General features: G+C 50.2%; 4 protein-coding genes across 4 annotated transcripts; 1 reads left to right on the plus strand and 3 right to left on the minus strand.

The window, feature by feature from the left end:
- Positions 1 to 5567: 5567 nt before the first annotated feature.
- Positions 5568 to 6560, minus strand: Z518_07834 (uncharacterized protein; the record flags this gene model as incomplete). Its single annotated transcript, XM_013413577.1, has 3 exons — positions 5568 to 5712; positions 5779 to 6147; positions 6271 to 6560. 3 exons carry the CDS (start codon positions 6558 to 6560, stop codon positions 5568 to 5570), a joined length of 804 nt encoding a protein of 267 aa, XP_013269031.1.
- Positions 6561 to 9691: 3131 nt separating this feature from the next.
- Positions 9692 to 11746, plus strand: Z518_07835 (uncharacterized protein; the record flags this gene model as incomplete). The annotated part of the gene is made up of 4 exons (XM_013413578.1): positions 9692 to 10272; positions 10329 to 10763; positions 10809 to 11214; positions 11267 to 11746. The coding sequence occupies 4 exons, from the start codon at positions 9692 to 9694 to the stop codon at positions 11744 to 11746; spliced, it is 1902 nt and encodes a 633-aa protein (XP_013269032.1).
- Positions 11747 to 16244: 4498 nt separating this feature from the next.
- Positions 16245 to 17383, minus strand: Z518_07836 (uncharacterized protein; the record flags this gene model as incomplete). Its single annotated transcript, XM_013413579.1, has 2 exons — positions 16245 to 17081; positions 17246 to 17383. The coding sequence occupies 2 exons, from the start codon at positions 17381 to 17383 to the stop codon at positions 16245 to 16247; spliced, it is 975 nt and encodes a 324-aa protein (XP_013269033.1).
- A 575-nt stretch (positions 17384 to 17958) lies between these two features.
- Positions 17959 to 22143, minus strand: Z518_07837 (uncharacterized protein; the record flags this gene model as incomplete). Its single annotated transcript, XM_013413580.1, has 12 exons — positions 17959 to 18338; positions 18391 to 18499; positions 18553 to 18684; positions 18734 to 19035; positions 19120 to 19183; positions 19238 to 19452; positions 19511 to 20225; positions 20273 to 20425; positions 20495 to 20623; positions 20677 to 20691; positions 20750 to 21255; positions 21360 to 22143. 12 exons carry the CDS (start codon positions 22141 to 22143, stop codon positions 17959 to 17961), a joined length of 3504 nt encoding a protein of 1167 aa, XP_013269034.1.
- Positions 22144 to 24431: the final 2288 nt, after the last annotated feature.

Raw genomic sequence — 24431 nt, forward strand, 5'->3', positions numbered from 1 at the left:
TGAGAGAAACGGTGCATTTGAGGGTACCTGTACAACATGCAAAAAACAGAATTAATTTCTCACTGCCTTTTAGCTACGCGCCAGACGATGTTTTATGACGCCAGAGTACAACTCCTGTCCGCCGAAGTTCTTCCTAAATGTCGTTATCACAAGGAGGGAGCGATGATTTTACGTGAGCTTTTAAAGAAGGGATCCATCTCGTGGGACGCCTTCTATAATCTAGTAGGCATTAACACCGGGGATAAGTTATTGGAAGCAAACATATTTGCATTCCACTTGAATTCTCAAGAAATTACCTTTCGGTCAACGGTGATGAAACGGTTTTGCGAGGAAAATTCGGCTCTCTGGCAAGGAAATGAATAAACCAGACATCGTCAGAGGGGGCAAAATGCAGACACTGTTCATGGAACTTCAGTGTCATTCTTGGTTACAGCGCCACAAATCAATCCAACACCTGAGTTATGCTCGCCTTCGGCCGGTGTTTGTCAATGGTACGTTTGGCTTCCTTTGTCATCCTTCCAAACGATCAGTCTTGGGGTATTGCTTTGACCCGAGGCCGAAAATACTAGCAGGAATGTAAGAACTCATTACAGCTCTTCTCGGATTCGGATTTAGACAGACTGTGAGTGATTGGTTGATTGGTCGCTATGCTGTTCTTTATATTCTCGTAGTGGTACATCATCTGGTCGTTCGTAGTCTAGTCATTCGTAGTATTCCATGATCAGGACCCAAGAATAGCCGAGAGTAAGCGTAGCTAGGTCTTGTCAAACTTTTGTGCAACTTGAGATGAAGGAGCGCTCTGTTTTCTATCTACTTGTCGAGGTCCTGAGACTCCTTTTATAGACACACGAATGCTACATCGTTGCACAGAGCAACCATCTGTAACGTCGTCGCCTATGGAGACCTCTCGTCATCCAACAACTTTTTACCACCTTCGATCCGACGACTCGAAACGACGAATTCACCAGTCGTTCCTTGACCGATCATCCGATGTCCGAATTCTGCTCGGCACAGACGCCGTGGGTATTGGAATGGATTTTCCCGACGTCGAGGTCGTTGTGCAATTCGGCCTTCCAGACAATCTCGACGTACTGATGCAACGAATTGGGCGCGCCGGTCGCAACCCAGCTCTTGCTGCCCATTTTATCCGGATCGTTCCATCAGATGTTATAACACCCAAATATCACGCAACGAATCCCCAGCCACCGCAGAAGTGGCAGGAAGGCGGCAGGAAAGGGGCTGGGCGCCGAAAATGGGTAAAGAGGCGAACGGATCGAAAGGTATAAGAAGAGCCTTCGAATCCGTAGATAGACAGACAGGTTTCAGTACATTGCCATTCCATACCCTACCTTGTGTACTCGCAGCGATTTGTGATCCCTCTCCATATACCCCTCGTAACGAATCCTTACCCTTCGTTGATATCGTTGTTACATTTGACTTGGATCACTTCAAGAGGGCAAATACTGTTATGTCCCAAGACCGGGACCTAGATTATATATGGAGAACGAATCAGTTGTTATAGCAGATACCGATCTCATCGCCGATATCTAAGCCCCATGTATAGATATATCGCCGATGTCGTTGTCGGCTTTCCTAATGTTACGTGTGTCACACCTCGGTGTGGACGTCACGTGGATTGAGGTCAGGGACAGGTGTGGCAGGCAGCGGAGCAGAGATACTGTCAAACTGGGTGCAACTTGAGATGTCTTGAATGCTCTGTTCCCTATCTACTTGTCGAGGTATTGAGGCTTCTTTTATAGACGTGCGGATACTACGTCGTTACTCAGAGCAACCATCAGTAACGTCGTCGTCTATGGAAACCTCTCACCAGTGTTTTAGCTGTGAAGCCTATACACAATAGCCCTTTGTTCAACAGATACAGAGCGTGTCGATGTATCTAAAGGTAGGGGTGTGATAGTGAACGAAGTTGACTACATCGATCCTAGGGGGTGGTAAGGCCACAGCCATATAGACATCCAGCCCTTCCAAGAAGGGTATTAATCTATGACCTGCTGGCCTACTGACCTGCCAGCATGCTATAGATCAATAGGTCAAGTATTTCCTCTTCTGGGGTTCATGTGTCCATCGGCATACCTTCCTTGTTTGTCCTCGTCTGAGCCTCCTACGAGGCCTACTCGTGACACCTAATTGGGTATGCCCTCTGCGAGCACGCAGAGCGCAGGCTACGCGCCTGCGGGACGATGGATTCACACCTTCACGTGGTGTCCGGTGTTAAGCACTGAAAAAGTGTGAACTGAGATGAGTCCGCAGCTACAGCTTCAACTTCAACGGAACAACGCGTTGCGACGCGTATCAACAAAAAAAAGGGGGAGACATCGTTTAAAAACCACCCGACCCGACAGTATCCAGCTCGTACCTGGAACCGAAGCAAGTCCTATCAAGCTTGCAGATGTGGTATCGCCTACTGAAGGGACAGGACACCCCCAGCTTACAAGCGCTCTGGGATACGTGTCACACGCGACACGTACGAGGGTAGCCGGATCCCTAGAAGGTACGTACTTGCGGCCCTGTTAATTCTGATGTATTCTATCCTAGGCGACCCTCTGTGACGCGTACGACCTTGTTAAACTTCGAGAACAGGCCACCGTTCACGACAGAGAGGTTCACCTGCGAGGAACCCTGTTAAACTTCGAGAACAAGCCCCCCCTCGACCTCTTGACCCTATACCAAAGGCCCTGTTAAACTTCGAGAACAAGCCACCGGAGGTATCGAAGGGAGGAGGATAGTCTGCTGAAAGGAACAAGCCACCGCAAGGAAATACAAACGGAAAGGGGGACATAAGCTTGGTTAGTGAGGGATCGTAACGTGAGAAGAGTTGCTGGCTAGAACCTTCTCACGGTCCCCTTGCAAGACATGGACGACCTAGATGTGGGAGACCACGCTAGGTAACGCGAAACGAATCGTATACGAGCAGTATATGACTCGCGGGGCGTAGTGTGCATTGGTAGCCATGGCTGGGGAAACCCTACAAGACTATCTGCATAGCTCGAGAGGACAGAGGCGCATGTCGGTATACAAAGAGAACAGACACTGTCTACCCTGCTCGTACCAGGGTCCAGAGTTACTACGATGGATAGTTCGAAGATCGCATGCGAGGCGCTTACGGGTCGGAATGGGAGCGAAGTGGTATCGCCTAGTTGACCGCAACCCGATGCAAGATGGAGGGGACTGCAGACAGGTAGCCGCAACCCGACACCTGATGAAGGGGACTATCGATCGCAGCCGCAACCTGACACAGACAAAGGGGATCAACTACCTCACTCGTATTGAGGACCTGAGCTTCTATGATGGATAGTTTGGAGCAACGCATGCGAGACGCTTACGGGTCAGAGTAGTGACGAAGAGGTATCGCCTAGCAGTGAGGGCTGTTGATGTATGCTTAAGGAGTAAACAGGGAGTCACCTAGGCAGGGAGAGGTCTGGTCCGCCTCGACCTGTGGAAGCGTAGACCAGCGAGGAGCGTGGAAAACTAGGAGTATATCTAGATAGGTAGATACGCCGCAATACTATATGATTCCTTGGCACAGGCAAATGTCGACTAAACCACTATCTGGCCCGTATTAACGCCATCGAATCGGAGGCCTGCGCCTGTGGAAGAGAAGCCGAGTCGATTCGACACTTCCTCTTTCGGTGCCCTCGATGGGTGAGCATTCGAGAAGAGAAGAAACTAACAAGAAAACCACGATGGGGAGACCTTTCGTTCTGGTTAGGGGCGTGGTCCGACAGACGAGACAGTAACGGCGAATACGTAGATGGGAAGATGGGCAAGTGGAAACCGAACCTAAACGCTGTCAAAGACATACTAGAATTTGTCAAGGCTACCGAGAGGTTAGATTGGACACCAGAATCAAGGTAACAGAGGCGAGGAGACAAAACGGCTACTCGAAGGGGATGCGGAAGAGGAGGATAGTATTCAATATGGCGGTTCTGCTGACTAGCCGATATTATGACGGTCAACGCTCGAGAAAGCGCTCTCGATGATAACTGCCAGCTTTCGAAGATTAGTATCCTCTGAGACCGTATCACCGACAGCCGTGTCGAGAAGCTGAGAATTCGAAGGCCGAGACAAGAAAGGGATTGGAGGTCTAGGAACTGGGTGTGGAGACTATAGGATAGACGAGCACGTGATAGAGCTAGTTCCCAATAGGCCTAGCGGCCTACACGGGCGTAGGAATAATCAATCAATCAATCAATCAATCAATCAATCAATCAAACCTAATTGGGTATATCGTCGTCTACTTTATGGTCCATGGACTGGATCCGATGGAGGACATCGTACGGCACAGGACACCGTGATCAACACCGTCTATATACACTGGATCCGATTAGGGCGGTCTGGCAGACAAAAGGCGGCATTCTACCTATTCCTGGGTGGGCCGTGAATTGGATCCGATGGGGTCAGCCAATATGAGCACGTGATTGGGTGTCGGATTATAGATTTTCCGGGCTACGGCGGCATCCTACCCCTCCTGGATGGGTCGTGGACTGGATCCGATGGGGATTATAGATTTTCCGGACCCGAGGTGCTGCCAATCGCGTGAATCGTGGTAGTCCCGCATGTGTGCGCCGCCAAGAATTGCCATGACCAATGTGGCCGGCTCAATCACGTGATATATCGAGCGCAGCGATGCCCGGGGGTTTGGGGGCGGGCTCCCAACATCCAGACCAATAACGTTAGCCAATGGCTTAGCGCTGAAATGCACTTAGCACTCCGCTAGGTGGACTTAGGCCCTACAATCGACAGGGAAATTTTCGTTACACTGGCATCCCTGTAGGCCTGTTCTAACTACTTACCATTTTGTATGACCCCCTTTAGCATCAATAACGTCCTGACAGCGCCGTGGCCTTCGAGCTAAAGAGCCTCCGCAACTTGTAAATAAGTCATTCGACGAGCTGCTTTTGAGCTAGTCACAAATTCCTCCACTCGATCAGCCTCTTCTTTATTAAGACATGGAAGCCTTCCTGCATTTTTATGCCGTGGTGTACGGAGTAGCCTTATGCTTTTCACAGGTGTATTGTACGGCTCGCTTTGTGATCTGCAGGAAGTTCGCAATCTGTTGATAGGAGTGCCCAGTTCGCTGTAGAGTAAGGATCTCTTTGCGTTGATCCCGTGAAAGGCGCTTGCGAGGAGGTGTAGAGGGAGGCATTACTATCGGGTCCATTCTTCTACGTACTATGAAGAGCTCTAAATATAGTAGAAATGGTATACTACTGGTTTGTTTACAATACAAAAACCTAGATGTACGCTGTAAACAAAGCTAGGACTAGTGCGACAGGGATGCCAGTGTAACGAAAATTTCCCCAGTCGACTGTACAGTACGTCATTGCTGCCAAGGCACTAGGAGAGCAGGCTGTTATCTTGCTACTCCCATCCTCACTCCCTTGATCACCCTCAAGCGATCAAGTCGATATCAATAGACTAGTCAATCCAGTCAATTCCATCCTCAATGCCCTAGTATCGCGCTTGCGTGTCCACTGACTTGGTCAGTCTGATACCAATAGAGAGAGTGTCTTTGGTCAACATACACAGTTTCCTCTCGGACATCTCTACGTGGGCTTTCTGTGCATGATAGTAGCACTGGCTTGGTGGTTAGGGAAGATCAGGGTATCAGCAATGACGACGTTCTCCCTCCTTCCGGCGGCAAATACTATCACCTCAGCGATATCGTCAGGTGTTAATGGCTCACAGCCTCTGTAACACAGTTAGAAACTCTTTCAGACAAGAACAGCGAGGAGGCAGCCAAGCCAGAGTACTTACGCATAGACAGTATTAGCCTTCTCCTTATCACCATAAAATCTAACAAGCGAGAACTCCGTCTCGACCTGGCCGGGATCGACCCCAATAACTCGGATCCTCTTTGAAATTAGCTCCTTGCGCAAGGTCTCGGTAAAAGACCGGACGGCGGCCTTGGTCGCGCAGTAGATGCCTCCGCCAACATATGGTTCACGGCCCGCGATCGACCCGATGTTGATGATATCGCCCGCGCCATCGCCGTTGTTGCGCTTCAGCATGGAGGGCAGGATCGCTTGTGTCATGTTGATCAGCCCCATCACATTGGTTGCGAACATGATGTTCATGTCTTCTTCTGCAATCTCGGGCGCTTTGGCTACGCCTCTGACCAAACCGCTGGGTTTGTCGGGTTTGTTAGCTGCGTGTTTCCTGTTGTGTTGCCCGAGTTTCTGATCGAGGGCGTCCTGCTTGTGCCAGGCAAGATTTCAAGTCGGTTGGGCGGGCAGGAGAGAGACTCACGCATTATTAACCAACACATCGACATCCTTGAACTCGGCAAACGCACGCACCTCGTCTGCATTGCTGATGTCGAGCTGAATCGGTTGCACTTTGATGCCGTCGCCGACCTCCTTAGTGATGTCGGCCGCGATCTGTTTGAGGCTGTCGATGCGGCGCGCCGTCAGGATCAGCTTGAGATTCTTGGGGCATGTGCGTGCAAACTCGAAGGCTGTGGATCGCCCGATGCCTGACGAGGCGCCGGTTATGAGGATGGTCTTGCCTTCAAGACGCTTGAACATGGCCGATGCCATGGTGCGGGCTTGGAGATTGGATATTTGCGTAAAGAGGAGTGATCTGCCCACGGAGGAAGTGTCGTGGTGCTCATCGACGACGGCATCCCTAAATTGGCTTTCACAACGTCTATAAAGAGGTCCTCGGGAGTGCCACAAGTTGGTAAAATACAGAGTATTCAATACATCTCAAATTTTTAACCCGTTTGACAGATACGGGAGGATAAACGGAGCGGATAAGTTAGTTACCCCGGCTTATGCCGAGACCCGCTCTCCTGTGAACGATTCGTGGGAAGCAGCAGCGTATCCCGCCAAGCTTTCCCCGCCTTGCTTGCTCTCCGAAATGCAACCATTTTTTCTTGGCGTTTTTTAGGGCCAAGAAGAAAGGCATCCCCCAGAAAATGACTTACGTGGGTTACTTATATACCGAGGAAAACGCTAAGAAAAAATGGTTGCATCTGGATGGACACATGAGGGAACGGAGTTTTGTAAATTCTGAAGATCCTTACTGAGACAAGTCCTTTGGCTCTGACATCAGGCGAGCTTCGTACGGTAGCTCTGCCGGCTGTGGATGGGGAGACAAAAGACTCCCCCAGTTTGACGGCATTCTTGCACCCGCCGGATAGCACCAAGACAAAGCCGTTGCCGGGCGTGGCGTCTCTTTGTTCGCAAAATCGCTCCTAATTAGCTTTCGCATCTATCGATCAAATAGATGTACAAGGTCTGGAGGCGAAGGAAGTGCTGAGCTTAGTAAGTTTCGAGTTGAGGAAGCTTACAACGGAGATTGCAAGGGAAGGCTGCTGCAGAATCTCTTTGGAGCTTTTTGATAGCAGCGTTATCACTGCTACCGATTTTGTAAGTGATCCGGGCTTTTTCCGCTGTTTCGTTGCTACCTGTACCGGTGTCAAAGCTCAACGTTGGATTTTTGTTTGACAGCTCCTTACCCATCACCTGGTGGGTCTATCCCCTTGTGTCGGCTATACCGTTTCATTCTTGTAGCTACCCCCCTGGATGCCCAGCCCCTCTGGACCCAAGCCATCTTTTCCGATGAGGCCCACACTAGTTTTAGACGGCATCCCTTTCCATCATAGCGTCGGCTACGTTGCCGTTTCAACCCGCACAGGAATATTCCTCGGTCATCAGAGGCCGTTGTTGTTTCGGTGAAATGCCAGCGCTTGTTGTTTTCCGTGATCTTGCCATCGGCGCGACTCGCCTGTGCCAGTCAAAAGCGAGAAGAGATATCCCGAGGCCCATGGCCACCGATTGACGAAATCTGGCGAGTCCTGTCTCATCAGTCTAGTTCTCCGCTCCCCTTGAAGTGTTTGTTGTATGTTGACCGAACTCGTTTCCACACCTCAGCTAGAACATCTTCAAATAGCTCGTGACCTCTTGTTCTAACTGGAATTATGAACTCCAACACTTGGAAGCAAGCCACAGAAGCTTGCACTTACCACGGTCTCGAACATGACCAACCAGGCCAGGGAGTCTGTTGCTGCTGTCGGTAACGGCGTCTTTCATACCCTCTTGGATGCGGATGGCTTCTACCGTTCATCAGCGGTGGCCTATCTGGCATGGTCACCACTACCGTCATCCAGTCCGTGGACATGATCAAAGTCAAGCTGCAAAGTGTTGGTGAAGGTATGGCCTCAGGAACTAAGCTGACTGTCTTGTCCATTTCCTGAGACCTTCTTTCAGTTGCACTGGTATCTCGACCAGTCTTACCCGTCCAGCTCGCTAACACCACCACGAGAATAGGATTCTTTGACGCCTTTATGAATGGACAGACCACACGCTCCAAACACGAGGGCATTCATTGAGCGTGATGGTACCTGTCTTTTGGCTGGTGGCCTCGCAGCCTTATTGGCGATCCTGCCAGTCTGGCATTGATTCAAATGTAAGCTGATGGAGCGAAATTGGTCGAACAGCGCAAGGACTATCGATCGGTTGTGCATGTGTTAACAATAGTCTCCACAGGTGAAGGAGTCACCACATTGTGAGCCGAAACGATGGCGACATGCCTTCCGAGCTATGACGCTCAACTTCGGTCAGCTGGTGTTTTCCTTGGAAGCCAGGTATAACTAAACATAAAAACTAACTTGTTTGTTCAGAGTGAAACCTTTCTCTGCCCGTGCCCTCGTCAGATTCTTCACCTCGTTCTTGTCACTCTCGTTTGACTTTGTCAAGACCCATCTACAGAAGCAGCAAGAGGGGCCCGATGTACAAGGCCATGGCAGACTGCTTCTCTAGAGTCTTCAGACGGAGGATTTCGTGTTCTACCGTGGGTCCAGCACCTACCACATTCGAATTGCACCACGTGCATGAGTGACACTTACTTGGACTGGTGCCTTAGTGTACCAAGCACCCCTGAACTGTCTATATAGGGGCTCTCCCCCCTTTCCATAGCTACAATCTACACATAAGTTTCCCACCTTCTACCCGCACCGGCGCTTTGTTTGACATAGTGGCATGCTACCCTCGTTGTCGCGGACTATCTCGGCTAGCGAATTATGGCTATGTTTTATCATCTCTTTCTATCTCTTTGATGCTGGCTGTCGTGAGCTGTTATCCACAACAGACATCGCTAAAAGCATACATTTTATGTACAGATAAAAAAGAACCCGGTTCAGCGTTGTACAAGTAGTTTGCCCTTTTGGCGTAGCGCCTCCCGGCATGGAAAAATGACCCTAACCCCGCGGATAACCCCGCATTTCGGATGCATTTTCCACTTCTCATCCTCACTTTTCCGATCTTGCTTCTGACGTGAACACCGCCTTGTCTCCTCGAGTGGTAGACAGTGGATCTAAATGGCTCCGGGTCGTCAACAATTACCAGTGTCTACAGACGACAGCGGTCCGCCGGTGTTGAAGAAACGGAGACGAGAGAGCGACAGAGTGAGGGTCACTCGGGCATGCGATCGGTGCAAAAAGTGACGAAGCCTTTAGCACCTGCGCGGCCTCTGGATTAATGTGCTAACAAGTGGCGTTTCATTCAGGAGGAAGATCAAATGCAATGGCAGACAGCCGTGTGAGTTCTGCTCCCGGGCGAATGCCAGCTGCACATTTGATTCTGCCTATGCAAGAGGTCGGGTACCTTTCATTCCGCCAGCGTCCCATGTTGAGGCTGGAAACAACCCTATGCCAGCGGAGGAAGTAATGACTCCCAGTAAAAGCCCTTCAGTTTCAGGACAGCAGTATTCGGAAATACCGACTACGGAGGCAACACAGCATACGGCAGGGTTACAGAGCCACGATCTTTCATCAAACTATTTGGCACCCTCGGCCTTAGCATACGTGGCGACATCATCGCAAAATTCGCCAGAGCCGTCTCAAACTGATTTACAAGGACATTATATTGGGCCCGCATCCGGAGTCTCTTTTCTGCTCAGGATCCAGAAGCGCTTAGATCAGGCAATCTCGTTCTCTCACCCTAGCAGCATCTTTACTTTTGGCGATGCTCCTCTGCATCCTCCCGAATTCGACCCTTCCTTTTGCATGATGCTCCCCCGGGATGACGCTCAGCGGTTGGTAGACCGGTACTTCGATTTTGCGATGCCAACGTACCGCTTCCTTCACCGGCCCACGATTCAGGAATGGTTCGCGGAATTTTATGATACTCTCGGCACCATGCGCGATGCACATCGTGCTCCAGCTAAGATCGCTTTGCTCTTCATGGTATTTGCCCAGGCCAGGGTGTATATGCCTGACAATGACAGGCCGGGCCTGCCAGACCTGAGGTCAGTAAGTCGCTCGATAAAGGTTAGAGAGCTTGCTAAGACGAAGATTGTACAAGTGCCCGATACTTCCTAGCAGCCGAGCATCAACTCACCAAGGAGAGGGGCTCAATCCGCTTGACCAGCGTTCAAGCACGCTTGACTCAATGCTATTACCTTCTCACTCAATCTCGCATTAACCATTGCTGGAGTCTGTTTGGCACAGTGTCGCATTTGGCGCTGGCTATTGGTCTCAACAGGAACAGGCGCCATGATGTAACAAGCGGATTAAGCCAGGTCGAAGCCGAATGTCGCCGCCGAACCTTCTGGTGTGCCTACACACTAGATGCGTATCTCAGCATCACCTTGGGTAGACCACGGTCATTTCACGACGATGACATTGACGCGGAACTTCCGGCATGCGTCGATGATGACGAACTAATGACAGACCATATCATCACGCCTACTGTCAACAAGGGCCAATCAATCATGCTTGCTCCACTTGCACATATGAAGTAAGATGAACCCACTCGATCCACGGCCGATGGCTAACGAAACAGACTTGCTCGTATTATCAGCAAGATCCTGCGCGATCTTTACTCCATTAAGCCCATATCAGCCAATCGCCGGGCGGTTCTGACTGAGAGGTACTCGAAAGACTTGAGTGACTGGCGAGCCGAGTTGGCTCGGTTTCTAGACGCCGACTATTTCAGCACCTCCCTTCTCATTCCAATCTTTCAGCGGCAACGGAATGTTCTCAACCTCACCTACTGGCATGCTATTATCCTCACTCATCGGCCATTCGTACTAAGTAACTTTGCGCGGCTTTCACAGCAAAGGAGGAACGCAGCTCTTGAAGACCCACAGACCGAGAAAAGTGAGCAGCAATGCCTAATGGCGGCGATGAACACTGTAAATACGATTGATGACATCATACAAAACCGTCAAATGTTCCGTGCGTTCTGGGTTCGTTGTCAATGGGGCCATCGACGTCGGGAAAAGGGCTGACTGCCGACAGATCACGGCGTACTTCGCCTTCACCGCAAACATCGTGCTTTACATCTACGTGATCCAGAAACGAGCATCCCCACCAGAGGTCTATAGCAACTATTTTTCAGCCGCCACCCGATGCCAATCTCATATCTCGGGCATCGCCGAGAAAGGATCGCTGTCAGAGCGCTATTGCCTCGTTTTGGAGGAATTACGCGTCGAAGCCCTACGCCAGACGGGACGCATACACCCGTCCATAACGGGTCTGGGAGGGATGGACAGCCACTCACAAGAGAATGGTTACCAGACCACGTCAGCACCAATGGACGGCAATCCCAGTGCTGCCACCAATTACACGGATTTGATGGGGGAAGCTACGATTAACTTCAACGACATGACAGGCTCTGCGCTTTCTGATTACTCAGGCTGGGGCCAATTCGCTTCGATGGTCTCGTCGGGGCTGGGCAATCTCGATGCGTTCCTCAATGACGATCCATTCAAACTCTGAGTGCGAGCGTCGACATGCAAACTTCATTTATCTTGAAGATAGCCGAGATTAGCTCAACCAATCCTATCCCAAGACAGCTCGTCAACTTGTCTATGCGACCGGCCTGTTCGATCTTGTTCCTCGCTCGATGTGATGGCCAAACACGCCAACTAGGGATTGTTCTGACTTCGAATCCCTTGGGCCCGACGTTTGAAAATTGTGGAACTTTATTCGCTTCTCAGATTCCCGCGGAGAGCCATTTTGACTCGTTGATATTGCTTGCGGTAGAGTTTGTCTTTCAGATGTTTCCGGAGCGACCGTCTCTAAAGACAAACAGGGCATTGGCAAATGTCTTGGGGACGTTTGAGGTCGGCTCGTTTTCCCCGAAACAAAGATCACATCGCCGGAAAAGATGAAGGAGAGCTCCGTATAGCAAAATCGTATACTGTTCTGAAAACTTCGACGCGATGATCTGGAAGAATTTCGTGTCGAATCGAGTTGAGATCGTCGATTCGAAACTGCTGGAGGCACAAATGAACTAAACAATCGAAAGCCGATCGCAGATGACTTCCTCGGTCAAGTATTGGTTCAACCAGTCCAGACTTCAGTCGCGGCGACGAGTGACGTTAAAAAAAGGGGCGAAAAGGGCCTCCGCGCCGAAGGTACTACTTTTGAAGCGCACTCGCCCCGAACGAGACGAAGTCGGTGACACCGGGCAAGAAAACGAGACGGCTCTAGTCGATTAGAGGTTCCAGCCAGCGGTAACCATACCTCCAGAGAGAATGTTACTGAACCCGAGTCTGCACCAGATTCGACTTGTCGCAGATGAGTCGAGAGGTCGCTCACGACGTGTCCACCAGAGCATACCTTCTCGTGACTGGTCGTGTGAACTTCAGCAGAACTTGGGGCAGCGTAAGAACATTTCCATAATCTTTGTCTGCTTCTATGTCCGTCAATCCAGGTCGAGTGTGGGTGTGGACTCATTCGAACCCTGCGGCGAACTTGTTGACATTCCCCCACATAAAGCGGAAGTAGATGTTCGTCGAAAGTACCCAAACATAGTTTGGAGGCCGAGAAAGATGGGGCAGTAAGTATCAGTGGACTTGTCAACTGAAGTGATACTATAGGCTGCTGGAAAAGAGGCCAGGAAATCTAATGCTCTTCGCGGATCCCAAACGGTTTCGTGGAGGAGTCCCGTAAGCCGGAACGGCAACAACGTTTACTGGTCAAGGAGACCCGTCGAACAACAAAGCATTGCACAATATGACTCCACGAATATTCTAAATACCGTCCTTAATCTTCTAATTAAGCGCCCATTCTCCCAAGCCCGGTTCGATAAGGGAAAGTTTCTCCGCCAATCGATCGGATCTTTCGTGAGGCTATAAAATTGTACGAAGAGGAGACCTCCCCGTCAAAGATGAGATCGACCGGGAGTCAAACTGGTCATGTCACAAGCATCTCGAGCATCGCATTGTGTTAGAAAATTCTGGCCTGATTCAGGATCCTCTCCGTCATAGAGCCGTCGTAAGTAAGCTGGGAGGCAGTAGCGCCCGCCAAAGATATATTTGATCTGAGGGGGGTGGGCTTCGAAGGTGGAAGATTTAGAAGGACAAACATCTTTCGGACCACACATGAGAGAAATTTGACGACACTCCGACGCCGCAACTCGGAATTCTCCATGGCCTTCAAGCCATCGTCTATGAGTGCACACGCGGTTTGAATTGCAGCTCGGTGCCTTTGGTGGAAAAGTACAGCTGAGGATATCAAAAGTCCCGAAGATCGGACCGTTCAACCAATTCGAGAATGTGTTCTCAGAGCCAATGCAAGGATTCCGAAGGTAGGCAATAGGGATGCTTAAGCTGCGCTCTGTAGCTCGGTTTTCTTGACTCGATCTTCTACTTGAGGAGCCCCACGACTCGCTATGGTGTGTCGAATAGCTAGCAGGAAGATGCTGAAGGTAATAAGCCAGATAGATGCGTTCTCGTGCTGGGTGAAAATTTTTATCAAACCGCCGTGAGAGTTGAGTAGTACTGAGATGGTAGAAATTGGGCTGATATGTGAGGTGTGGAAAAGAAAATGTGGAGAGTAACGTAGTGGGTACCACCAAGTTGTAGCCGTTTCCGTTTAATGTCGTTATCGACCAATCTCTTCAGGTTGAGAGATAAATTAATGCTGCCAAGGCTTGCAAAAAGCCTTGGCCGGGCGTGGACGAACGTACACGCTTCGAAACTATATAATCCGACGGTCCCTTGGACCCTTTCGAAATCCTCCGTAAAACCACACATCGCCCCGCAACCCCCACTCTGCATAATCCTTGACTCAAACTTTTTCTATCTATCCACTACCCAAGTCAATCGATGACTCGCTGCGGAGTGTTTATATTTGGGGATATTGAAGAACAAAACGGCGGCAGTTTTGCGTATAGTCAAATTGCTTCTACGCTGAATTTTCAAACTGGTCATCTGTTCATGATATTTACTCACCTGGCTGTTCTTTAAATTTCTTCTTTCAAGCCAGATCTTTCGTTAGTGGGCTCGCGAACGATTGCTTGGGGGTAGAAGCAATACGTCCTGTATTCACTGAGGCGGCATCATGTTAACATTTCGCAACATGTACAGTCTCCCGTTCAGCCGCAAGAGAGATGACCAATCCAACACCGTCAAAGGACTGATTTTGAAGTTCAAGTGCCGCGGCTACACGAACGAGGAGTGCTCGGACTGCCTACGGCTACTGTACGGTGACTTCCGATATTGCGGAAGTCCCGAATCCGTGTCTAGCGCCCTGAAGGACCTTAGAAGGGATGACCTATTGAAAGATTATCATCGAGGCAATGAATGGGTCGAAGCTGGTGTTGATCAGTGGATCCGGTCGAAGGGAGTCATAAATTATATCAGAGAGGACTTGAAAAGATTGAAGGCGCTTCAACAGTCGAGCCGGCATTAAGATGAAGACTGCTCGAAACAATGGGCTATTCGTCTCTAACAGAGACCACACAAACCACCCCCGAAGAGTCACTACTTCCCAACGCCACTTCCTCCAGCCCTCCCTCCACGACAATAATGCCACCTTGACGGCTTGTTCCATTGAGATTCGAGAGCAGACAGATAAATCAGTCTCCGACATTGAGTGAACTGCGCCTCGATAGGAATCCAGCGGTTTAGCACTTGGGTGCCCATGACATGGGGAGGACGTCGGTGCCAGGATCGTTGAACAACCACACACGAAAAGCCGGTTCAACGGATTCCTTTGTATAGGCCGTGTGAGCCTCATCAAAAAAATGAAACGACCAGAATGAACTAAGTGGATTCAGAGACTCTCCTTTTTTCTTATGTCTGTTGTTGCAAGTTGCTTCTTTTCACTTTCTTGCCTGACTTTGTATCCCTCCTATGCATTGTTTTGGACCGTGTGGTCTGGCATGCCTCCTTACATAGACCATGTTCGTAGCAACGCGTTGCATTATCTTTGAGCAAAGCTCGGTTGAGAAGATCGTGGGTCGCTGCATCATCTGCTCCTGCTGTCAGCAGCTGGATGTCTCTGCCTTTTTTTGGACACCATATGTCGACCGTCTTGAGTTGCCAGACCAAAATGAATCCGTGGAGCTTTGACAGTGCCATAGTGAAATCTATGGATGAGACCCTGCAAATACGGCATTTGCCCCCATCACACCCCATCCGGAAGCTATCAAGACAACCACACCATTGTTATCCACGGGTATAGACTGGCCGTGCAGTCCACCGAAGACAGTGATATACGAATCCGCTGACAGCGCTTTGTCCTCCGCAAGGTCATGAGTTTTGAGCTCGCCTCAGAAGCTTCGACGTCCATCTGCAACATGGTTCGATCATCAACTCAAACCTGTCCTGCGCCCATGATCATGCGCAAAATCTAACGGAGAACCTGTGATTTTAGGGAAAACTTGTTTCTATTTTGAAGGGGGTCAGGGAACCGTCAGATTATATAGTTTCGAAGCACTCACAAAGCGTACAATACCTCCGAGTGTCTTTAACAAGCCTTAGCATCCCCACTTATCACATCGGCGGCTACTGAGCGAGAAGAAGAATAAAATCTATGCGCAAACCCATATTTGTTTCTTCCTCGGCTGACGGCGGGAGCAAAGCCGTTATAGTAGCCATGGCGCGTGACGACCAAACATGCGCATAGATATTGCATTCTCTACTGCTACGTAGCACCTAGCCAGCAACCCCTTGGCCCTCTCTTGCACTTGGACTTAGATTCTTTTTGGAAAGAGACGTTTTCCTTTTTAAAGCTTTACCCCATCCGGCCGGATGGCGTTGCCATAATCCCCCTGATTCGGCATCCGGACAACTGTATGGACGTGGAAAGCTTTTGGCTCCGTGATTGCCAGCCAAACGCCTCTGTGGTGATCAAGTTCGACGAAAACAACGGGGCTCTGGATCCGGTAGTAGAACACATCGCCCTCCTCGTAACCGCCAATCCAGCAGAAATACTTCTCTTGAAGGTGTTCAAAGATTTCGTCCAGTCTCTTCGACCGCGCCGGTTAAGGCAGCCATAGGTGGAAATTATCCAAAATCTGCCTCAATATCTCCTTCAGCTGAGAAGTCAGCTCGAAGTCGAGCAAAAGGCCCTCGTAAGGAATGATCCTATTGTCTTGGGATGCGCCGCCTAGATGTCGCTCATCAGCAGGGTGGATTCTGCCTGCAGGCATTTTCGGGTCTTCCAGATCTCTGTACACTTGCGCGATGTCCTTTTGCCGCTGACTAAGAGACCGCATCCATTGGAGCCCAAGCTGTTGCTCGGGCTGCATAATCATTGTCCCCTTGTACGGCCCGTCGTCGACGTAAGTTGGCTCCGCGCTGTAGAATGTTGGTGCAATCGCGATCTGTGTCTCATAGAGGAAAACACTTAGACAAAGGTGATGGCCGTAGAAAGTAAACCCCCAAGGTTCGATTGTGGACGGTGAACCAAACAACAAGAAGTTGTACGACAACTCATTCATAATGCCCGTAGCGTGGCAGATGTCCCCCAGAAATCCGTTTATTCTTCTCGAGTCTCGCGCTTTTATGTATCCTTCATGAGACATTGTCGCTTCGAGGACAGCGTCAATTCGATCCACCAGCTTCTTGTCGAGTCGTTCCAGTCTGAGGCCAAAGTCGTTCAAAAGCAGACCAAGCACGCCATTTTTTGTCTGGTATGTCGAACGTGACTTTCTGTTTTTCGTCCTGTGATATGTGGCGACGCCAAGACTTGTAATGACCTTGGGAGGCGTTGTGCGCTTCGTATACGCTTCGAAAGTATATAGTCTGACGGTCCCTTGGACCCCTTCGAAATAGGACAAGTCCTCCGTAAAATCACGGACATTCTGAACTTTGCTGACCTGTTTTGGTAGGCCTTGGCATGAGCCCCGGTTAGGCCCGGGTATTGCCTTCTTACGGCCGCGCTCATATGGGTTTTGGGTTAACGATCACTCAGCCCAACCCAGGCACAACACCCAATTAAAAAAGAAAGGAAAAAGCTGGGGTTTGGGCCGAGTCTACTCACTGGATTATCAAGATATAACGCTGCTGAATCACGCGGATCGACGGTCACCTCGAAATCGGAAGGGGACGACGAGTATGGCGGTGCTGGGAAAATGTAGAGACCACGACTTTTGTCCGCTTGACTAAGGTAAGACGACATTTTTCGTGCGCTGAGACGACGCAAAAGGGAGCAGGGTGGGGGGGGGAGAAAGGGTCAAAAACAGCAACATTAATAGCGTACACTGGAATGGGTAGAGGTCACATAGAAGGGAGATTGATTTTCATTTACATGGATGTCGAGATGTCCGGAGTGCGCACGCACCTCATTCGCGCACTATCGATGGCTAAGAAAGCGAAATAAATTATGATGTTCCTCTGTATGCCGCACGTATTGGACACGATACAGTTAGGAATGACCAGGTAAAGCAGACTCTGTAAGTTACCTTCATCCACCAAGAGTCGTCCTTGGTATTTCTGTGATCGCTTCGAGACATTCTTGTTCAAGTCAGAGTTGCCTTTCTGATGCAGATATTGACTTTTCGGGTGGAGGGGCAAAAATACCAGGTGTAGGAGCCCCTTTGTTTCCTAATAAGGACACATGAATATACAATATGTAATGTACACCACAATTATTGCTTGTCAAACCTTCATTAGCTAATCCGTCTTAAGCTAGTGGCAGCAATGGCCATTGCGGCCGTCAATTCGGCCCCATTGACTGATCTTCCTGCCACGAGATCAACGGTCGGTGAAGATTGGCGGCTGACTCTCCTCATCATGAGAATGCTTCGATTTCTTCCACCCCATTCGAACGCGGTCCCCCGATCCTGGCAGACCAGATATCCGGGCATCCGGATTATTCCCTCTGAAAGCCGCCTGGGAGATGTTGGTGTACGGCTCTTCGGTCTCGTTACGGAGCAGAGTACGCCGGGGCCTTTCTGGCGATGGTGGTGGTCGTCTCAACGAGGACCTAAGACTGGAGGGTTGTAGAGGAGTGGAGCTAGAAGCCTGGGATAGGCGGAACCGGAACTTCAGCGACGGTGGGCCGAGATCTCCCCTCCGCCACATGATGATGAACCCAATGCCGATAACGATAAGGCTGACGAGTTCTCCGGCAACTGCAAGCTCGTTAGCGAGGTATATTCCATGGTTGAGGTGCACGGCACATACACATGCGGCCTGTTATCCATGAGGACCGGTAGCTTATGTCCCCAGTGCTATCGCGTGGAAAGTCATCGATTGGAATGGCAAAGAGGCCGGTCATGAATGAAAGGGGGGTCTAGGAAACTCTTAGTGTTCCTCTCTCATCGAGGAGATAGGATTGAAACTTACAAAGATCACAGTGACGACAGTAAATAGCATGATATAGTTGTTTAGCCTCTGAGACTTCTTTGCTTCCTCTGAAGCAATTAGCGCCTCATTAAGAGAGCTCTGTGCCTGCTTTACCTGCACAAGGTAGTCGAGCTGGACGAAAGTCAGCCAAAGTTTCACGTCATTGCAAGAGTTCACCTACGTCGCCTAGAATCCTCTTTGCATCATCTTCCAGCCTGAGAGTCTTGTCAATGAAGGCGTCTATACGGCAATTCTGCATGAACCGCTGCTTGTACTGCGTGTCCTGTGGGGACTGTCCAGGTCGTATGATGTTCAGGAACTTTTCGACTACCTCTCGCTGGTTCCCAAACACCCGTCGGATCATGTGGAGCTCGTCAAGGATATCCTTGACCTGGTAGATAAAGAAGACTTCCTTGTTGATCGAAGTTGGATCTCCACGAGATTCTGGGTCATTCCTAGAAAGAGGATCCTCCTGAGAATCGTCTGCTTCGGTGTCAAGTCCTTGCTCAGCAGTAGAAGATTTGCTAGGAGACTCCTTGGAGGAATTGCGGAGTTCCTTAGAATGACGATTCGCCGTGTCTTTGAGTATGAATTCATAGAATTTTTTAAAGTATTTGGCTTCAGCATGAGACTGAATATTCAGTTAGCTGAGTGTGGTGAAGTTCTGTGTAAGAAAGTGTCGCACCAATTTTGCAATCGAACTCTCAAATATATCCAATATATGGTCGCCCACTCCCGCATATCGAAACTCATCTGGGTAAGTAGCACATTCGGACAAGATGTGTTCGATGAGGGCTTCCGGTCGGGCGATTGTGTCATTGCCGCTCTGACGAATTGTGTCTAGCAAAGTATCTTCTGTTCCAATGTGCCATCTCTCCGGTAGGGCCGTGATAACCGTACCTGAAGAAACAAGTTAGCTGCCGCATCAGACTTCGATTTCGGATCCTTATGCACAAACTTTCATCCAGTTTCCATAGCCATAGCTGGTGAACCATAAGGAGCTTTGCTAAACTCTCGCCCGCCACCATGGTACCTTTCTCCTTTCTACCTATCTTTTGGTGTTTCGGTTTCTTCTCTTCCGAGGTTGACCTCCTGCTTTCTGACAACCGAGACATGCTAGTCAAAAAAGTGGTGGCAACGCGCAACCGTTTGACCGATGAGCGCGGTCCACCTCCAGGACTTCGAGGTGACTGGACATCCACCTTGACATCGTGCTCTGAATTGACATCGTCATCTAACTTCTCCGTTGTCGATTTGGGGCTGGATAGGTCTGTCAAAAAGTTTTCTGTTAGTGGAGTTTTATGGCTGCCACTGCACTTCTCTCCTCCTCTCCCAACTTCCAGTGTAGACTCACTTGAGACATTGGCATCGTCACGGTTCTCCGGTGGTGGTTCTAATAGTATCTGGTTCCCTTCCGGCGGCTTCTGTCGATCGATGATGTCTTTGAACCATTTGTAGACCACCTGGTCCTTGTCTCGCGCTCTAAGATCTTCCGTGCTAAGGGTATCATAATATGACTGATCCAAAGTCTGAGGGACCTGAAGACCGCTAGATCCCTCATACTGCGGATAGTTGTCTTCCAAACTGGCCATTATCCGGAACTGTCTCTTTCCGTGGTGTTTCTGGTGACGACGCTCAAGATAATGCTCGGTCTCAAAATCGATAAACGGAACCTCACATGGTCAGCCTCAAGGGCGTCGCTACTCTGCGCCACACTTACCACAAGAGAAATCATTCTTTTGCTGTCTGCTCCCGGAGTCGGGTCACCTCCAATTGCAGTGTTGCCCCAAAGTTCCGGGGACGTCTGACCAGAAGTTCTGTCTATCTCGTCGTCGTCTTTGTCTTCTGGCTGATGCTCTAATTTGTCTTCGGCCTAACAGAACAGTTAGCTCGCCAACAGAAACAAAGCTTGGACTAGGTTGGTAGTGATAGCTAAACGCACGTGGGGATTTCGGATGCATCCATGGAGAGTTCCTCCTTTTCTTTCCCACATGTTCTCTTCAAGAAACCGCCACGCATGATATCTCCTGGCATTATCATTGTATTTACTCGTCAGGTGCCAGACCAAATCCTGTCGACATTAGTTCGGAAGGGAAAGATCCATGTCACCTTGAATATCTGTACCTTGACCCATGTCATCTGTCAAGCGGCTCAGAACTTTTTCCTAATAGCAAGGGTGGAAACATCCTCAACTTACGTTGTTAGCGGGAAAATTGATCCACTTCCAGATCTCTCCAGCATTTACGGGAAGCTGGAGGTTCCTGCCTTCCTCGGCATTTTGGACGATTTCGACGAATTTGGCCTCGAGCTTTTCTAGCGCCGTCTTTGGTGTCCCAGACTGGTCTCCAGAGTCAATCCCCAAGCCAACCTCTTCTTCCTCCAGGTTGTACACCACGTCAAACACCGACATCTTCGTCGACCAGGAGACCTTGTCTCGCCAATAGAACTTAATGTCCACAAAAAACTCCTTACATACATTCTCCTGCTCGGCCGTACAATATGAGCGGCTCTCGGGCACCTTGATCGAACGCCACTTCTCCCGGGGTCTATCGAAGAGTTTTGCCACAGGATTTCCGGGGGGCACGAGGCTCTGCGGTGTTTTGCCATCGACATTGACGCTGTTCGGATCTGCACCGTACTTGAACAACAGTTCCATGATCTTCTCGTTGGCCTTTTCCGATGCGTCATGTAGCGGTGAATCCCCTGTATTGGTCGTAATTAGAATATTGCCAATTCCAGAGTCCCCGGGTGTGTAAGACGTAAGAGGAGCAATCCCAAAAAGGCAAATGATTGGACCGCAAGCTTACCAAATTTATCTTTCCAGTTGACCTCGGCCCCGTGTTCGAGCAGAAAGTTAACCGTGTTCACATCCCTTGGGGTCGCGGGAGAATTGGCTCCCCAGACTGCCAGATGCAACGGTGATATGTGTTGGTCATCCGGGGCATCCAGGATCGCCCCACTTCGTAGCAGAATGCGAGCGAGATTGATATGCCCATTCTCCACTGCTTTGTGCAATGCTGTTCTGCCGAAATGGTCCCTAATCTCAATGTAACTGCGAGACTCGGGGTGTCGCAGGATCTCTACCACGACTTCTTCGTTGTTCATGACGGCGGCTTGGTGCAGGGCCGTTCGCTGCGACGGTCCGTGTCGAGTTTCCAGCTTGAGTCCATTGCGCTTGATGAGGTTAATAGCTGTTTCGGAATTGCCTTTGACAATAGCGTCAAATACGGCTAAAGCGTCTCCGGCCTTTTCGACGTTTTCGTCCGAATTAGCTCCTGTGTTCACATCCGCGCCAGTTGTCAGCGGTCTCTTCACGCCACGAAGCCCACCAGCAACGGCACCCTTCCCAAAATGCTCATCAATGTGGATTTTCCGGACTTTCTCCTCCCCTTTGCTCTTTTGTCCATTTTGGTTCTGATCTCTCCGCGTTTTCTGATCCCTCTGTGGCGCCACCTTTGGGTGGCTTGGGGAGGTATTCGGCTCTTTCCCAATCTCTTGCCTCGCTGGCTCGCGGATTTCATCTGATGGATCCATCGACTTGTCTCCATACGGTACCGGCTGTTGCGTTGAAGGATCTCCCCTTGCACTCATGGGATCAAAACTGCTTTTTGCGGATCTTGAGTCTGTTCGACACTGAGTGAGACGAAGTGCGACGCGGTCGTCGAGGAACAAGACAGACCAGCACCGCCAGAAAGCGATCAGAGAGGAGTAGGGGTATTCGAGGGAGGAAGAAGGACGATTTGTCACTACCTGTTGACCATTAAAACTGCGGTTATCAGCAGGACATTGTCATAAGGCTGGTCTGGTATATTGTAGAGCGGTTGCGCGCTACTGTGGCTTGCCCACGTGAGGGACTCGTACAGGGAGGGGATCTATTTCAACTCAGCTCAATCATATACGTAAAACAAAATGGGACATTGTCATGTCCTTTGTTGCTGAAGCAATCGACGGAGAGGATAAATTTTACTCTCACAGTTCAGAGAGCAAGCCAGGACCGGTCTAGCAATTGCATTGGCATAACAAGGCAAGTTGGCACTAACTGCCACAGTCACAATATCCATGATCAGCATTGACTGTCACCCTTTCCGGTCCAGCCATCTGCACCGTGAGATTTCATGAACGAGATGATAGCATTCAACCCAATATCATTAGATTCTTAAGATATCTTGTCGTTTAAGATGCATCCGTTGGCTTAGCCAATGCAAGCGGCAATTCCCGCGGCTGACGCTGTCGTGGCACAAGTTCTGGGCACCGAGGTCGTTTGGCCTTTCGCCTGGGAGGGCCCAAATGGTCGCTGGCCAGGCGCTACGCGCATGGTCGGCTATCACGTGCCCTGGTTACTAGCACTTTAGTCTTGACAGGATTTCTCTCAAGGACAAGGCTTGTTTGTCACGAACCTTACCATTGTCACCACCTCCCCATCGCCCCGAGTGCCAGCTAAACTTCGCCACTCGAGTCGCAACCCTGGTTGATAGCCATTTGTACTGCAGGTCAATCAATTCCAACGCGTTTGGCCTGATATTCTTTCGCGCATCAGGAAGCCCCGGGAATGTTGATTAGTTCCCCCAGCGTTTTGTAGGGAGGAGCCGGCTAGAGGCCGCCGGGAGTCACGAGTAGGGAATTCCTGGGTGGTCATCCGGCAACTGAGATACAGTACTTCACAAATCACCTGCACCAAAGTTAGCGAGAGGCTTATCTTGTGACCGCCACAACCGTCACTCTGGTTTCCAGCGCAAGCGAGTGTGTTGAGAGGTTACTACAAAGCTGTCGCTTCCAAGATATGGACATCAGCAAAAGGACTTGCTACTGACCTCTATCGGCGGGGGCTCTTCGGGGGTTGGAGTGGCCACGGTGAGTTTCAATGCGGGAGAAAGGGTCGTACTAGCTTATCAGGGCTTCTTTCCTTTAAGTACCTCCGTGCTCCTCCCAACGAGCAAAACACCCCGGGCCGCATGATGCCCTGAGCTAGTTTTCCGGCTAGCCAGAACCCCGCAATGTCGCACCCGGATTATTACCACGACACTGCTGTCCTACAGCGCCCACAACCACCGTCTCGGTTGTTCTTTATGGTAAGGCCCAATAAGTCAGTTGGGGCTCCAGATTTGCGCACCCCAAAAATGTTGGCTCAAAACAAGCGAAACAGTCAAGCACCGAACTGGATAGATGTGTGTGAGAGTGGTGCTGCGAGGAAATCTCTACTTTCATGCAGTGTATGTCGAAGGCAAGTCGTCGTCTTCCTAACACGCGAAGGACCACAAATGATTACCTAGGTACAGGAAGAAGACTAGATGGTAATCACCTGCGGCCCTGCTGCGAGTACCGATGGGCGGCAAGACAAGTTTCTCTGCTGATGCACTAGACGAAGTGACCGCACGCTCCCTGCGTCTATCCAGCCAGATGTCTTGAACCTGGGCCAAGAGCCGGTGCTAGATACGAACGTCGTGGTAGAAGCGAAAGGATTGCAGGCACTATTAAAATGGCACATGTGCATGGCATACTACCCTGCCCAGCCTAGACTGCCTGCGCGGCCGGATTTTACTTCATACCACCCCGGTGCGTATGTGCAGCAGGGAGCCGGACCATTCTCGGGGTAACCCCCAATCGAAGCGAGGAACACATTCGCACGGTAAGTTTAGTGAGCGCCTCTGCACATGTGCAATTGACCCATTTCGTAGCCCAGCTTTGACTCTAGAGCAGTGTGAGCCTAGAATTGAGCGACCACCAGTGAACGGCTGTTGTTTTGTGGGAAATGCCCGAGCTCATGGCACGGCTGCAGAATCAGAGTCGCCAAGGTTAGACGTTCGCAGCCTCCCAATATCCAATACCGGCTCGGGTCAATCTTCTAGAGGACTTGGTAGTATCCTTTGTCAATTGAGGCC

Source organism: Rhinocladiella mackenziei (genome assembly GCF_000835555.1).
Source record: "Rhinocladiella mackenziei CBS 650.93 unplaced genomic scaffold supercont1.6, whole genome shotgun sequence".
Classification (NCBI taxonomy): domain Eukaryota; kingdom Fungi; phylum Ascomycota; class Eurotiomycetes; order Chaetothyriales; family Herpotrichiellaceae; genus Rhinocladiella; species Rhinocladiella mackenziei.